The sequence below is a fragment of the Penicillium manginii genome, assembly GCF_028828005.1.
Source record: "Penicillium manginii strain IBT 31320 chromosome Unknown utg000004l:1.0-7231830.0:1.0-7236170.0, whole genome shotgun sequence".
In the NCBI taxonomy this organism is placed as follows: domain Eukaryota; kingdom Fungi; phylum Ascomycota; class Eurotiomycetes; order Eurotiales; family Aspergillaceae; genus Penicillium; species Penicillium manginii.
In genome coordinates this window covers 4,890,570-4,906,772 of record NW_026643105.1, presented here as the reverse complement: position 1 = coordinate 4,906,772, position 16,203 = coordinate 4,890,570, and the positions used below count along the sequence as shown (strand labels likewise).

The window sequence follows — 16,203 nt, the reverse complement described above, 5'->3', positions numbered from 1 at the left end:
CGACCGCCGTTTGTCGGATTCCAGTGCAGACCGTGATCATTGAACAAGTTGGCAGTCGAGTATATCACCAATGTTCTCTCTGTGTCTATTATAATGTTATCTTGCCAAAGCCAACAACAGTATCAATAGAGATTCTATACTTGATATCGGGATGCTCAGTATCACGTCGACTCAGCGACGATCAGCCGTGACGGTTTAAGGTTTCCAGGGGTTCGTGGGTCGTCAGGGATCCCGCCGGCGCCGAATTTCAAGACTTGGCCACAAAATTGAGGCGAGCGGATGCATTATGCTTGGATCGGCCTACAAAATCGCTTTCTGGAAACTATGAGTACCCCGCGAAGGTTTTCATCAAGGTTTGCATCAAAAACAGTCTCTCACAGGGCAGCCAATGAATAAGATCACCGGCGACTCTCGCACTGCTGGAACGCATCTTCTCGCTGATCTGGATCCTTCCGACACTCATTGTGTAAGATCTACATGACTACCTCTTTTATGCAGGTCCGGTAACTTCAAACTTGAGTTACCTCGAATATTTTACCATTCTTTTTGAGCAAGACAAAGAATAAATACCTCAACGGTACTTGTGCTTCTGGGAACGGTGGAAAGAGAGGAAGGAAATGACGCATTTTCGCTAGTACTTTCAAACTGGGGACTCTCAAATTTGAACCCACAATTGGAATCACTACGGGGCGTTAAAACTGGGGGAAGTTCCCCCCTGCGGAGTAGATGCAGCTTCTGAAACGAGTCATAGAGACTGTGTATCGTGCCAGGGTCAAGATCTTCAGCCTGGGAATGACTAGCGACAGGAACACCCATGATCGCCGTCTTCATAGCCGAGTATGATTTTGAGGTCGATGGGCAGGGTGCTTGAAATGGATGATTGTTCGATTATCTCAACGAGACACGGTTTTGGATATGGCGTGGTAGTCAGCTACAGTGTCTGGAAGAACAGACTGAATTCGTGCCGTTTATTACAATGATGCAACGTTCGCATCGCGATTGCGACTAATCTACAAGAAGCAGAGATACGACGTGGTGATAGGTAGATTGTTGGGGTAGATGAATAAAGTACAGTTCATATCGTGATCACAGGACAAAGAAAAATTGGGGTAAAAACAGGGGGGGGGAAACATAGGACATTAGGGATTCAGCAAACGACGAGCAAAGGAACCACGTGAGCAATGAATGGGCTTGTAGAAACAGAATCAATGCCTCGCTAACTAAAAACCGCCAGCCATAACGACACCGTAATACCGACGACTCATCTCAACTGTTTGAAGAACACGGGCGTCACCAGTAAGGGGCAGGCCGAGAATTTTCGACGCTTCGACAGACTGTAAGGTGTTAAAAACTTCACCGCATATAATATGGGAGGGGTTACTCACGTGGACATCTTCATGCGTAATCCAGCCAGCGACGGCACGGCTCATCTCCTTGAAGGCAACGCGCTCTTCTAAGCCGTCCATGCCTGAGCCGCTGCGGACACGGTCGCCCATTGCCACAAGGGCATTCACCAGTCGACTTAACCGGGTTGGATCTCTGCGGCCCCGAGTCGCGGTCGCGAGACGGAGGAAGTCTTCATAGATGCCACCGCCGGAAGACCAGCCGCGCATCTTACGCTCCGGTCCATCGCCGAAACCGGTAACCAGCTGCTCGAGGGTCGCGTAGTCACGGGAAATGACGGCAGTAGGGCCGACGACACGGCAGAAAGTGGCGTGGGCGTCGTTCCAGTGTTTGCCGCGGATCAGTGCATCAACCTCGCGGATAGCATCACCGCTGGAACGTGCGTGCAGAGCCTTTGCGACCCAGATCCAAGGCTCGGGAAGCTGGAGCTCGGTTGTGAGATGTTGCCAGGCTGGGTCAGGAGTGGTGCCGTCAGAGATTGTAGGATCAGGGAGAGAAGCGCCGAAGCGGGCAAGAGTGTCTTGCACAGCACGCTTGCGATCTTCGGCCTTAGAGAGATGCAGTAGTACGAAAACGGCAGGGGCAAGTTGTTCGCTCGCAATTATCTCAGAAGCATAGTCCCAGACCAGGCGGTCGACTTGATGCTGGTCGATTTTGACAGCATCGGTTTTACCCACAGCAGCAGCAAGAACGTGATGAAGCTGGAAGGAGAGGCGGTTGTTGAGTCGGTCCCCAGACAGAGACTCAGGCAAAATTGCGGCGGGGAAGGTAAGAGGGGAGACGTTGGCAGCGCCACTAACAGCTGCGTATGTCTTCAGGAGCACCCATAGAGGCGATTCACGACCCAAGGTATCAGTGCCAGGCTGCAAAGATGCGTGAGAGCTGGCTTCGTGCGAAGGGTGAGGGAAAGCAGGCTCGGATCCCAGTTCCAGATCGTTCAAGAATTGAGACACGGCAGCCTCGATCGGCTCATCTTCGGTGGTACCATACCAAAGGCGGAGGCCAAAAGCCTGGAACCAATCCAGATCAAAGCGCTCGGTGAGAAGGAAGGTGGAGGCCCGATCTTCCAGAGCACCGCCAGTCTTACCTTCACTGCGAAGGCCATTGCCCGAAACAAGCTCGTAAAGGGCGCGTAGAGGCTCGCTCATTTCAGAGAGCACGTTGTTCTGACGCCAGACCTCGATCTGGTCCGTCAGTTCGGCCCGAGAGGTAGCGTCGCGGCCGATCTGAGCAACAAGTGTAGCAAGGTGAAGGTTATTGCTGTCGATAAGAGTCTTACAAGCCTCCTCAATCCGGTGAGCACAAAGGAGGTGGACAGCACGCTCCTCAGCCGAACGAATCAGCTCCAGAGTTTGCGTATGCTTTTCACGGATGATACTCTCCCACAGACGAGTCAAACGGTCCTTCTTGATGCGATGCACGAATTGGGGTCGCAGCTGGGCTGGCACACCCGCAGAGATATCATCGTCGATGTTGTCGTTGAATAGAATGTTGGCTAGCTGCCACACCAGTCTTTCCTCTTCTTTGGAATGCGCAAAGGCAAACTCGCGCATGTCAACCTTGGGAAGGCGAATGAATGGAGTTCCGTCAATGCGCTCGACGGTGGACTGTTGCTTTTGGACATTGAGCATATCTTGCGACTAGTAGAGGGTTAGTGATGCGTTGGATGAATACAGACAAATCGAATCTACATACCTCGCCAGTCTGATGGTATTTGAAAACCGCAATATCCCTTCCCTCACTGAAGACAGAGAGACGTTCTTGCCAGCGGTTGTTGACACCAGAAATCGGCTCCGCCACGTCATCTTTGGCGCAGACGATAGAGTCCATGGGACCCCAGCGAGGCTTGAACGAATCGTGGAAAGCGGCGTCCTTTTGGCTCATCTGGGCCTCGTCGCCGGCGAAGGTTTTGGGTTGTTTGTTGTAGGGCCACTGGAAAGAGGGAAAAAATTTAGCTCAGAGTATTCTCAATTTAGTAAACTATCTGGATGGGATGTGCAAGCGAATTGAAGCCTAGTTACATGATCAAAGGATAAACAGGGGGTGGTGCTAAAGTGCGGAAAAATAGACAAGATGGAATGGGTAAAAGATAGAAATCAAATACAAACAGGAAAGGGAATGCGAACCTCGAAGCCTTTGGGCTGGACCTTGGAAGGTTTCAGCGGTGAAGGGGCGTTCTGTTTGCGCGGTTGCTGGAAGAGCGAGTTCATCAAGTCGATACTGTTCGTGAACCCCTTCTTGGGTGATCCATTCGATTTCGCTTCTGGCGAGGTGTCATTCAAGAGAGATCGGTCGGCAAAGGCATTGGCCTGGATTTCCCGCAAAGCATCGCGGTTTTGTTTGCGAGGGCTAATGGTGCGCTGAAGCTGCTCCGCCCAGTCGCCAGTAAGGTCGAGGCGGGGCTTGGGAGGTGTGCCAAAGCGCCTGATTGGGTGGGTGGTGTCCAGTTCACCGTCGGTGCTCTGGGAGTCTTCCCGCTCCACGGTATGATGAAGGTGTGGAAAGGAACCCGCCATGTCCATCTCCTGATCTTCATCAGATCCAACTACGGAGTCTCCAGAGCGCTGGCTCTCGGTGACATCATCTTCATGCTCAGTAGTTGAACCCGTGGAGCCTTCCTCTAAAAAAGACTCGGTCTCGCCCTCAGATCCCATCTCCTCATCTTCCATCTCCATGGCTTGGCCAAAGGAGCCAGGAACGAGCTTGCGCTTCTTGAAGTCGAAGGTATCATCGTCGATGCCAGCCATGGAGCCAACGAAAGACTCGTCGATGGAGAAGGTTGCGGACTGCTCAAAGCTGGCTGGGTGGTCCGGCTGGGCCTTAGGAGTGCGGTTGTCATCAGGACCTGCCCCAAGGGTGCTCTGGTCGAGACTCTCACCTTCTTCATCTTCATCGTAGTCCAAACCATAAGTAGTAAAGTGAGGAACCTTGAAGATCCAGGTGCCAGTCGCGTGATCGTAGTCGACAAACTCGGTATCGTGTACCTTCTGAAGACGGTCAATGTGCTTATCAAACAGGGGTCCGCTGGTGATGGGAAGCGGGGACTTTCGATCACGGCCACGAGGCCAGGAGTTCTCAATGCGAAGGGTAGAGACGACGTTCAGACCCTTACCCATCGGGGGCTTGATCTTCTCATCGGGGTAAACAGTAATTTTTCGGACGCCAATCTCGACGATTTTGTTGTAGATGTTCTCCAAGTCGACTGTAGTCAGATCAACGGCGCCATTGAAGGTGACTGAACCGCAGTGCTGACGGCCGACAGTGAAGTCCACCACTTGCTTCAGCTGGTCTCGACTCATTTTGTTCAGTTCGGCGCGAGTAGGCTTCATCCAATATTCGCCAGGCTTAGGGTCAGAGCCGGGGACAAAAGTGGGACGCTTCACGGAAGAGGTATTAGCAGAAATGGGCTCGCCATTCTCAGGAACCACAGCGAGGTCACGGCTGATGGATTCCATCTCAGGACGTTCGCTGCCGTTTCCGTCGATTCCATTGAGGCTACCGCTGCGACGTTGGGAGCGCAGGAAGCCCAGTTCTTGGGGAGTAGCTTGAGGGGTGGGTTCCGGGCTCTTGGACTCGACACGGACAATCTCAGTGCCCTGGACAGCGGAAGGGCTGGCGTCGAAGCTGACCTTCTTCTTGAGCTTATCGGGATGAGCCGAATCATCCCCGTTGGTGAGGGTAGGTGCTGGTGATGTGCTGGCGGAACGAGCGAAGAGATCGGTTCTCAAACTGCGGTCGATGGTAAGACGCTTCATGCTGCCACCGTTGCTGCGTCCACCGCTGGACTGCAGGGCACCAGGCGACAGAACACTGTCCGATTCAGGGTCGAAGGTCTTGCGCAAGTTACTTGTGGAGTAACTCTTGCTGAAGCTTCGGCCGAAGCTGCCTCCAATGCTGCCGCGAAGACTACTGCTTCCACCACTGCCACCGAGAAGACTGTTGCTGAATCCAGAGGGGGTGCTGTTGGAGCTGGAGGGCGAGCCGTAGGTAGAGTAAGAGAAACCGTATCCATGGCGCTTCGGAGGGGTGGACAGGCGGTTGGCACCACCGGGTGTGATGGAGTAAGGAAGGGGAGCTCGCTGCTTCTGCCTCATACTGGAGGAGAGGGGTGTCGCCAGAGGACCGGGAGAAGGAGCATCCGGGGTGGGCAAACCGGAAAAGATAGACTGGCTGCCGTAAGGGTTGCCACCAAGCAGGGAGGAAGTCAGACTTCCAGGAACGGGCTGCGATTGTTGTGGTGCAGGTTGAGATCCGCCGAACAGGCTGTTACCGGCCGGCTGTTGCTGCTGGCTTTGGTTTCCGAAAAGGGAGGATCCGGCATTCTGCTGGGTATTATTGCTCTGCCCGAAGAGGCCGCCACCAGTAGCGCCTGTTGAGCCGCCGAAAAGACCACCAGGCTTTTGCTGTTGCTGCTGCTGGCCACCGAACAGACCGCCGCCAGCAGGTTGCTGGTTTTGAGAGGCACCCAGGCCACCAAATGCACCACCTGTAGCGCCAGCTGCGCCGCCAAAGAGACCACCCGGCTTCTGTTGCTGTTGATTCTGGCCACCGAAAAGACCACCACCAGCCGCGGGCTGGGATTGATTGCCCCCGAAGAGACCCCCGGTACCCTGCTGTTGAGGCTGGGTGTTAGCACCGCCGAAAAGGCCGCCACCAGCAGCAGGCTGCTGAGTTTGAGCGCCTCCGAACAAGGAGCCGCCGGTACCTTGCTGCTGATTATTGGTGCCGAAGCCACCGCCAGTGCCGCCGAACAGAGATTTGTTCTGGGGTTGATTCTGGTTTGCTCCCAAGCCGCCGCCAAAGGCACTAGTACCAGCCTGTGGTTGTTGGCCAAAGCCAGTGGAAGGAGTAGTGGTGCTTCCACCGAAGGGGTTCGCATTGGCGGTGTTTTGCTGGGCTCCGAATCCACCAGCAGCGCCAAAGCCACCGGTTGTACCTGTCGCAGGAGTAGCACCGAAGGCAGGTTTGGCTGGTTGATTTCCTCCGAACAGGCCGCCACCGGTGTTGGTGTTGGCACCGAAGCCACCAGTTCCTGTATTGCTTCCGAATGCACCGCCAGTGCCAGCAGTAGCTGTATTACCACCGAAAAGAGAGCCAGATTGGGTGGTTGCCGCTCCTCCGCCGAACATTGAGTTTGCAGGCTTGTTAGCCCCGAAGAGGGGGTTGGAGTTGTTTGTAGAGCCAAATCCGCCAGCGGTCTGAGTAGACCCGAATGTCGATGGTGCGCTAGTATTAGCGGCGCCGAAGGGAGTGCTGGCGCTGGCACCAAAGCCGCCTGTAGTGTTCTGCTGGGAACCGAATCCAGTTCCAGTCGTGGTGCCTCCGAAGCTGGAGGAGCCGAATGCACCTGCTTGGTTGCTTCCATTCCCGAAGCGACGGCCCCGCTCATAATCGGCCAACCGTAGTTCCTCGAAGGAATAGTTCTTGTACGGAGGCATAAAGCTGACGCTCTGGTAGTGATTCATGGTGTTGGAGCTCGTGTCTTTCTCCGTGAATGGGTTGAATGGGGTCGAGCCGGTTCCATCGCAGGGAGCCACTGCGCCGCCCGCTAGCGGAGTCGCACCAGCTCCAAAGCCGGTGTTTGTTGAGCTACCGAAAGCGCCGCCTGTGGTGTTGGAGCCGAAGCCTCCGCTGGTAGCTGCGGGGGTACCGAAGCCACCGGCGGGCTTATTCGCACCGAAAAGACCACCGCTCGTGTTGGTAGTGGCGTTGGCACCGAATCCGCCTGTTGTTCCAGATCCAGATCCAAATCCACCACCAGTGCTGGAACCGAATCCGCCGGCATTTCCAGTGTTGGGAGTGCTTCCGAAGAGACTTCCGCCAGTGCTAGGGGTATTGGTAGTTCCGAAGCCACCAGTACGGTTTTGTTGGCCGCCAAAAAGGGAGCCAGATTGGGTTTGTGTGTTGTTGTTGGCGCCGAATCCTGCGAGTGGAGAAATATATGTTAGTCAATTGTCAACTAAAATCCGCATATATGAACATGTCTAAAAGACGCAATTATAGCTCGGTGAGATGATTTTGTCCTGGGGTCGAATCGCTCGGTTTCCGGGGAAAGAGCCAGCCAAGGCATCGACCGAGTCATATCCTGGACGACCGCGCAAAGAGTTCTTCGCACGGTTAAGGATCAAGACAGGCTGTCGAGAATCCGGGATTTGTCGTTATGGCGAGATATACGCCGAAAGGACATTGAGCGAGAACAACTGCACGACTCCTTCATGCTCGAGCACGTACCTCCGCCGGTGCCGAAGCTGCTGGAGGTGTTACCGAACAAACCACCCCCAGAAGCTGCGCTGCCAGTGTTGCCACCGCCAAATGCGGAGGTTGTTGATCCTGAGCCGGAGCCGAAGCCTAGATGACGGGGCAGGGATCGCGGTCAGAGACTGATTTTTCAAGCAGGCCCCTTCAACAAGACCATTTCCGTTGTCGCGGCGTCGCTGAGCATCGAGAGAGTCCGCGGGAATTTTCTTTTGGCACGACTGAGGATATCAAGGCGAGAGGTTGGTGGCCTTGGGCGTGTCATGGTCCATCGCGGGTCGAAGTCAGGGAGCACCGGGTTGTTGCCGACAGAGCGAAGCAGTCGAGAAAGAGCCACAGAGGGGGTAGTAAAGAAACACAGAGGGATTGCAAAAACAAAACACCAAACAAGGATAGAATTCACAAAAAAAAAACAGAGAAAGAAGACCTACCTCCGGCAGTATTGCTGGTTCCGAATCCAGATCCGGTGCCAAAGCCACTGCTTTGGTTGTTGGACTGGCCGAATCCTCCACCTCCAAAGCCGAAAGACATAGTGTCGGTTGAAGCTCAGGAATTAGTGGTTCATACGGCACTCCGGATATGGATGCAGTAAGGTGAAAGTGAGAAGAAAGATGAGCGCGTGGAGGATGAAGGGAGCGACGCGACAGAAAAGTCGGGTGGTTCCAATTCAGGCAGGCACTCTTGCTTAGGTCAGCCTCCGGGGGACTGCGCTCCGTCACGTGAGTGGGTTGGTGCCTTACATGGGGAAAAGCCCGAGTTCAATCGCTTTGTTGTGCAAAGCTTTGTTCAACTTGGAATGTTGTACATGCAGCTGCAGGAGCTGTAGCCATAAGTGAGTTTCTGAAAGACACTCTCTCCCTTGCTGCTATCCCTCGTGGTCGGTGGTTAATGGCAATAACAAACTGTAAACATATTGAAGAGGAAAGCTCTTGTGAGCTCTACCCGAAAACAGCTATCTATGCAGGAGCCGTACTCCTAAAACGGCTCTATCTCTCCATGCCTCTTACTACTACGTTCCTACGGTGTCTCTACGCAACAAAGAAATTTTCATGAATGAAATCAGGAAGTGAGAAAATCATATTCACACCGCTGCTGGATAAACAGGTCAGGGAATCTCAAACATCAAATAGGCAACACTCATAAAGAAAAGAAAAGAAATAAATCAATTTCGGACGCCTGAGGTCCGGGGTCATCGGTCCTCCCACGCGGGTTACTGCATAATGCTCAATGACAATTGAACCAGAAAGAAGTTCAAAAAAAGATTCATTCTCTTTTGAATCATTATCATGAAATCATAGACCCAATATTTTATTTTATTTGTTTATTCCCCTTCGATCACTTGCGACGCGACGCGTGGACGGTAGCAATGATCTTGTCAACAACACTAGGGTCGGACAGCTGAAAGAATAAGTTAGCGAACAATTCCCAACGTTCCTTAATCGAGATGAGAATCTTACAGTCGATGTGTCACCCAGGCTGTCCTCCTCGCCGCTCAGAATCTTGCGCAGAATGCGGCGCATAATCTTTCCACTACGGGTCTTGGGGAGATCCTCAACAACGAAGACGGCCTTGGGGGCGGCAAAAGGTCCAATGGACTTGCGGACTTGCATCACAAGGTCCTTGCGGACCTCGTCATTCGTCTCATTGCCATCCTTAAGGGCAACGAAGGCGTTGACAGCCTGACCGGTCAGTTCATCGGCGATACCAACGACAGCGGCCTCAGCAACCATGGCTATAAACAAGGTCAGCGATTGATTCGAAAAAGTCCGTTTCATTCTCATAGTCAACTTACGGTGCTCGATGAGAGCAGCCTCGATCTCAGCAGTGGACAGGCGGTGACCGGAAACGTTAACAACATCGTCAACACGGCCACGGATCCAGTAGTAACCGTCCTGATCGCGACCAGCGCCATCTCCGGTGAACTAGACAACAAGAGTCAATAATGTATCAAAGATGGATACCAATTAACCACTCACGTAGTAGCCCTTGTAAACGTTCAGGTAGGTGTCCATGTAGCGCTTGTGAGCACCCCAGACTGTGCGGGCCATGCTAGGCCATGGCTGCTTGAAGGCAAGAACACCCTCAACATCGTTACCGGTGATCTCCTCTCCGGAGACGGGGTCAATGATGGCAGGCTCAATTCCAAAAAAGGGCAACGAGGCGCTACCAGGCTTGGTGGGGGTGATACCGCCCAGGGGTGTGATCACGTTGGAACCAGTCTCGGTTTGCCAGTAGGTCTGCGAAGTATGTTAGCGTACAAATCGCAGATATTAGTGGACAGAGATACGAACATCGCAAATGTGAGCTTCCTCCTTGCCGACAGCCTCGAAGTACCACTTCCAGACTTCGGCAGCAATAGGTTCACCGACGGATCCCAGCACACGCAGGGACTTCATCTTGTGGTGGATGTGCTCGTTACCCGCACGCTTCAGCAGGCGCAGGGCAGTGGGGGCAACGTAGAACTGGGTGACGTCGTGCTTGTCGATGACATCCCAGTAGCGGGAGAAGTTGGGGTAAGCAGGGGTACTCTCAAAAACGACGGTGGCACATCCCAGCAACAGAGGCGCGTAAACCACATAGGTGTGACCAGTAATCCAGCCGACATCACCACCACAGAAGTAACGGTCATCATCGTGAATATCAAAGACGTATTTGCCGGTCATGGCGGCACCCAGCAGGTAGCCGGCAGTGGTGTGCATGACACCCTTGGGCTTGCCAGTGGATCCGGATGTGTAGAGAAGGAAAAGGGGGTCTTCGGAGTTAACAGGCTCGGGGGCGAGGTAGTTGGGGTACTTCTCGACCTCCTCGTGCCACCAGATATCACGGCCCTGGGTCCAGGGAACCTCGGCGCCAGTGCGCTTGTAAACCAGGCAAGTGGTGACATCGGGGCATTGCTCGAGAGCCGCATCGACAATGCGCTTGGTGCCAATGACCTTGCCACCACGCTTGCCCTCATCGGTGGTGATGACGACCTTGGAGTTCGCGTCGAGCACGCGATCGCGGAGAGAGTCTGAGGAGAACCCAGCGAAAACAACGGAGTGGACGGCACCGATACGAGAGCAAGCGAGGAAGGCAATGACGGCCTCGGGAATCATGGGAAGGTAGATACCGACAGTGTCACCCTTCTTGACACCACGCTGCTTCAGTGTCCAGGCGACGCGGGAGACCTCCCGCAGGAGCTCGCCGTATGTAATGGAGCGGCCCTCATTGGGCTCGTCGGCTTCGTAGATGATGGCGACCTTGTCGGGGTTCTTCAGGGCGTGACGGTCAACACAGTTGAAGGAAGCATTCAGCTGGCCCTCGACAAACCAGGCGTTATCGCCATTGGCAAGAGAACCGTGGTGGGTGGTCTGGAAGTCTTTATCGAAGGTGAGCAGCTCACGGGCCATGCGGGCCCAGAAAGTGTCGGGGCTGCGGATGGATTCTTCATAGAGCTTGTTGTACTCATCGATATCCTTGATGTGAGTGCCGGTGGGGTGCTTGTCGTGGAAAGCTTTGGGAACGTGATAAGTGTCAACCTCGTGGGCTTCCAGCACCTAGGTAGCGTAGGATGTTAGCAATGATCGGCGGGGGAAGGTGGGATGAAAAAAAAAATGGCGGGCGCGGCGGTGCGATCTGATATTGGTACTTACCACAGAGGGCTTACGGTCGTCCGACATAGTAGTGAGCTCCTGAGCACAATGGAAGACAAATTTGTGTTGGGAGAGAGATCTGTTGGAGGAGAGGGGGTAAAGGTTAGCGGGTGAGAAGAGGGACGAAAGAGCCACTGGCAGTGGCAGCTTCGGGAGCTTAAATTGGAGGGTGGTTAGAACATGAATCACTCACGGGATGGGAACTTGAAGATGGGAGTGGAGGGGGCGGGAGAGAGGGAAAGGAGAAATGAAGCGCGGAGGAAATATTGTTAAATATTAAATATTAGGGGAGTGCTGGGTTGGGGGTGGAGTAATTGGCTGTCACCGATTCGGGTCAAGGCTGGATGCGGCGGGGCTATCACTGCGAGCGGCAGGAGTATACCGTAGTAGTAGTAGTCAACAAGTAGTTATACTCTGGGGCTATAGATACTAGTAGAACTTGAAGAAGATACTATATATCTATCTATACTCTATAGCTAGATATACTTTAATATACCTAGGTAGTAAACATATTCATCATCAGATTCTCTCAATTGTGAACTTCGACTACATGCCACTTTAGCTCGGTCATGCGGGGGACTGAGCACTTCCGTTGCCCCGGAGGAACTAAGGAACTATGCATTTGGGCCGCTTCCCCCGGCTTCTTGCTTCCCATGGATTGGACGCCGCCCGGTTCAAATGGAATGGCTAGATTTCTCATAAGAACCATTTGTCCGAAACGATCACCCCCCCCCGCGGTTATCCCTGGCACTTCCTCCAAAGGCAGAAAGCTGACTGGGCTATTGGTCCTTTGTTGGGATTGCCGGTCCAACGTCATTTCATTTCCTTCCCCTTTCTTCCGATGACCGAGGGAATGATATCTTGATGTTAATTCCACTGAGATTCGACCTTAGACCCAAGACTCCGGGTGAACATCGCGATCCCGATTCATAGAGGAATCCCAAGATCGTGTCCCCGAACCCCCCCGTGGAAGGTCCCGATCGTCACGGGTGCGGGGGATGAGTAAGCATGGAAGTACAGAGAGACCCTCAGCCGCGCCGGCTGGAAGTTTAATCTCTATCTCCCACTTCCATTGGTACCCTAGGGCAGCACAATCAATATATTATTCCCTTCTGCTACAAGTGTCAAGCACGCAAGACTAAAACAGAAATCATCTATGTATGTATGTACGGAGTACCCTCGGATCCGTTCCCCACCCGCTGCACCTACATTAAACCGGTCAAAGGTCCGGGCTGTACGGAGTTTCCGCACCACCACACACCCACGCTGGGAGCCACCGGGATTGTGGGGGTGGAAAATGGTAGATTGTGGGACCTAGAGGGGTTTCGTGCCTGGCAGCTCGTCTGCACGGCCAGGGGGAACGATTCCACCGGGATTACCGGTTGCATGGCGGATGGACCCGTGTCTGGACTTGCCTCGCCTATTGCCTCCGGCTATCGGCCTGGACCATCGGACTTCAGGGTGCACTCACACTCAATACTTTGCGGCATCTCGCACGGTAGCAGACGGTGGACAGCGCTTAAACGTTGATCTGCTACCCCTCCGTGTGACTGTAGCATGTGAGGCCCGCGAAGATCAGTGGGAACCGCCTGGTCCAAAACTAACGAGTTAATGTCCACTTTACTCAACTAATCCCATGCTAAACTCAAGCTAACCTCTCTAAACATGATAGCGCATGCAGCCTGTTCTCAACACCCTGCACCGCGTCTCACTTTGCTACTCCTACTGCTCCACTCATCCCACTTGGCCCCAGCAGATTTTGCACTACGTGCCACTTTCCATTTTCCATCCCACCGGTGGGGGGCCAATCGTCCAGTTCGGGAAGTTTGAAAACACAAATTCGCTCGACCAATGGAATTCCCGCGGACTGCCGTGGCTAATTGCGATTACGGAGTCCCGAGTCCGGACAGCTTGGTCATGTTCTCTCCATGCGAACCGCTGGTTCCTTTGCTCCGCCAAAGATTGGTGTGGATGAAATTACATATCCACCCCGAGAAAAAGCCGTATTATCTCCAGCTCATATCCAGCCTCAACCTCCCCAATCCGTACGCGATCGCAGTAATTCGGCTGACCCTGCCCCTTCCAATGCTTATTTCTGTTACTGCCGCGCCTCATGATTGGTCAATCGTACACTCAAGAGCCTCCTTGACATGCTTAGGAAGGAAAAAGTTCCGCGCCAGCCCGGCCCAGTGTGGACCGTCGAGCCGAACAAGCGCGAGATTCAACACTTCGCAGCCTTGGCTCTGGCCTCGTAATGCTTGTCGCCACATATACACCAATCTCCGAGCTCGTAGCGCGTGCTCCTTAGATGGCGCCTGCACAATCAAGAGCATCATGAAGCTAGAGACAGTGGCAAAGCCTACCCGTGACCCTATCCAATCATTAGCACAAGTAGGAATAAGAATCTGGACCGTGAAGAAGACAAAAAGTCTGAAATCCACCTACATGAGTACCAGAATCCCGCTAAATCACTACATGCCATTCTCATCACGGACCGCAGCATCGTCGCCGCGCAATTCTCGGCCGCCTTGAGCACTGCATTTCCGGCGCCATGCTCATCGGACATGTCAATTGCAGGCACAGGCTCGACTTCACTCGCCTCAATGATCTGAGTGATGTAATCATCAACCATATTCGTGAATGTGATCGGCTCCTCATCTTCCTCGAATAGTCGCGGCGGCGCAGCAGACCGAACCATCGGTCGAAGCAACGAGCGAAAGATAAAGACTTCCAGCAAAAGGTACGAAAAATGAAGGCAATGAGACCGCGGTCCACTCCGATCAATCGTCGCAAACAGTCTATTCTGCAGTCTAAGCTGCGGCGGCAGAAGCGCATACCACTCTTTCAATTTCTGAAGTAGACCCCGAGCCGTATCGAGAGATGCGTCGAAATTCGACGACAGTCGCTGCGAAGCGCGAAGGGAGCTTGAAGTATTCAATTAGCTTCTGGACAAGAAATTGAAAAGAGCAACCCACTCACAACAATCGAACCTGCACCTCATCCGCTATCCTCGATAACCGCGCGAAATGCTGAAACTGCCTCACATGCACCACATCACGCCGTGACTCGTCACTCGACGACAGCAAAAAGTCAATGTGCATCTGATCGATTCGGAAATCGTCGTCGTCGAGATCCGTCACGTCCCACTCGTCTTCTCGAATATATGGCGGCCGGCCCATCATCAGACTGCGCCATTTATCCTCCGCATAGACGACCCACCATAATCGCCGGCGTAGACGGCGCTCCCAGGCTGGGAGACCCATGGGTTTGCATTCTAGCGTGAGGCCGAGCGAAGTGGCGAGGCCGACTAGTAGACCGACGAAGGACCAGACAAAGGAACTATCTGCCACGGCACTTTTCTTGCCTTCGCTTGGTTTGTGGAGGTATAGAAGTCCCGCTTGCAGCGTGGCTAGGTGGGGGGTATGTAACTCCTCGAACAAAAGCTCCAAGACAAGGCGCCAGAGTCGGTCTGTGGACGGGGCGGAGTAGGCGTTCATGACGCAGAGGTACTCGTCGAATTTGGCGAATGGTTGGGCTGAGGCGTAGATTGCTGCGAGGAGGTGGACTGGTATTGTTTGTAGGATTTGTTGCTCTGGGATGGATTGGGACGGTGACAGTCCGTATTGAGAACGCGATATGATCGGTAAATCTGGAAAAATGAATTTTATGAACCTAGTCGTTTAGTATTAGTAGTGGACGGTATTGGTGACTTTAAATATGAAAATATTCACTCACAGCGATACTAGTCTTTGGCCGCAATCCAAAGAAACGAGAGCATTCAATTCCTCACGAGCCTGATCTCTTGATGCAAATTTGGTTTCATCTTTTGATTGTTCATATAGTTGGTCTGCTGTAACCAGGAAGTGGACTGGAATCTTTTCCTCGAGTGGGACTCCACCAGCATTACGAAAGTGAACCTGATGGAAGAGTAGGAATCCGCGGTCATCAAACTTGCAGTGACGTAGTAGCCAGGGATCTGATTCCCCTGATGCCCCGATGACCTGTGATGAGAATCCCTTCAGCTGGTCTAACGTTTGAATAGCTTGCGGCGTTGGCCTTTCCGGGAGATGATATTCGGGCTGGGAAGGAAGAAAGAATTCGTCGACGGATGTCGTATTCAAACCCGGCTGAATATCCGGCTCTATATTTGAGAAGTTCGAGGCATCGGTGAAAGTCGTAGTATTATTTGGGTTCTCGATAGGTATGTTGATGGAATCGGCCAAGACGGGTGCGGTTCCCTGAGATACCGGTGACGGTCTCAGTTCCGGCACTGCAGATCGACGAGGCAGAACTAGATTGAAACTACACTCCGAAGAGGCAGCCTCGCATCTTTGACACGGTTTATCTCCCTGGGCTTCGCATCGTAGCTTCTTGCGACGGCACTGGTCACACGGAGGGCGTCGTTTTGACCGATACGGGCGGGCGGACTTGGGATGACGATTCGATTCGCTCCGAGTTGATGGTTCCACCATCGTCGAGAAGAAAGAGATCAATTCACGGGATCGCCGATCATAGATTACCAGCGGCGAACTGTTGTTTTCATCTGTTTCAATCAGGTCGGTGAGGTGGTTTCGAGATGGAAATGAGGTTCGCCGAACGTGTGGATTGATTGGATGACGTATTATGTTGGAAGAAGGAGTCCAGCTTTTGGTAAATTCGGGCTTCACTCAAAAATTATGGTTTCCATAAATTTGGCAATTCAAGAATTGAAAAGTTCACATTTTAAACTTCAATCTTGTCTGAGCCGAGGGGCCTGATAGAAGGATGCGGCTTTCTTGAGGTGGATGGTTTAAGGTAGAATGAGAGATCATCTTTCTGCTACAGTATCTTAAGATACATTTGAGGCTGGCCCGAGGCCCACTGCACTCGCATTGGACCAATCAAACACCATTCTCGCCGACCGTTCTAACTG

General features: G+C 53.1%; 3 protein-coding genes across 3 annotated transcripts; all 3 read right to left on the bottom strand.

Moving 5' to 3' along the window:
- Window positions 1-1,220: 1,220 nt before the first annotated feature.
- Window positions 1,221-8,190, bottom strand: N7533_005540 (uncharacterized protein; the record flags this gene model as incomplete). The annotated part of the gene is made up of 6 exons (XM_057102190.1): window positions 1,221-1,334; window positions 1,386-3,044; window positions 3,100-3,336; window positions 3,531-7,327; window positions 7,636-7,752; window positions 8,091-8,190. 6 exons carry the CDS (start codon window positions 8,188-8,190, stop codon window positions 1,221-1,223), a joined length of 6,024 nt encoding a protein of 2,007 aa, XP_056961820.1.
- An 804-nt stretch (window positions 8,191-8,994) lies between these two features.
- On the bottom strand, window positions 8,995-11,318 carry N7533_005539 (acetate--CoA ligase; the record flags this gene model as incomplete). The annotated part of the gene is made up of 6 exons (XM_057102189.1): window positions 8,995-9,057; window positions 9,117-9,391; window positions 9,452-9,581; window positions 9,636-9,896; window positions 9,951-11,195; window positions 11,292-11,318. 6 exons carry the CDS (start codon window positions 11,316-11,318, stop codon window positions 8,995-8,997), a joined length of 2,001 nt encoding a protein of 666 aa, XP_056961819.1.
- A 2,084-nt stretch (window positions 11,319-13,402) lies between these two features.
- On the bottom strand, window positions 13,403-15,763 carry N7533_005538 (Zn(II)2Cys6 transcription factor; the record flags this gene model as incomplete). Its single annotated transcript, XM_057102188.1, has 4 exons — window positions 13,403-13,662; window positions 13,737-14,215; window positions 14,271-14,963; window positions 15,027-15,763. The coding sequence occupies 4 exons, from the start codon at window positions 15,761-15,763 to the stop codon at window positions 13,403-13,405; spliced, it is 2,169 nt and encodes a 722-aa protein (XP_056961818.1).
- Between the last annotated feature and the right edge of the window lie 440 nt (window positions 15,764-16,203).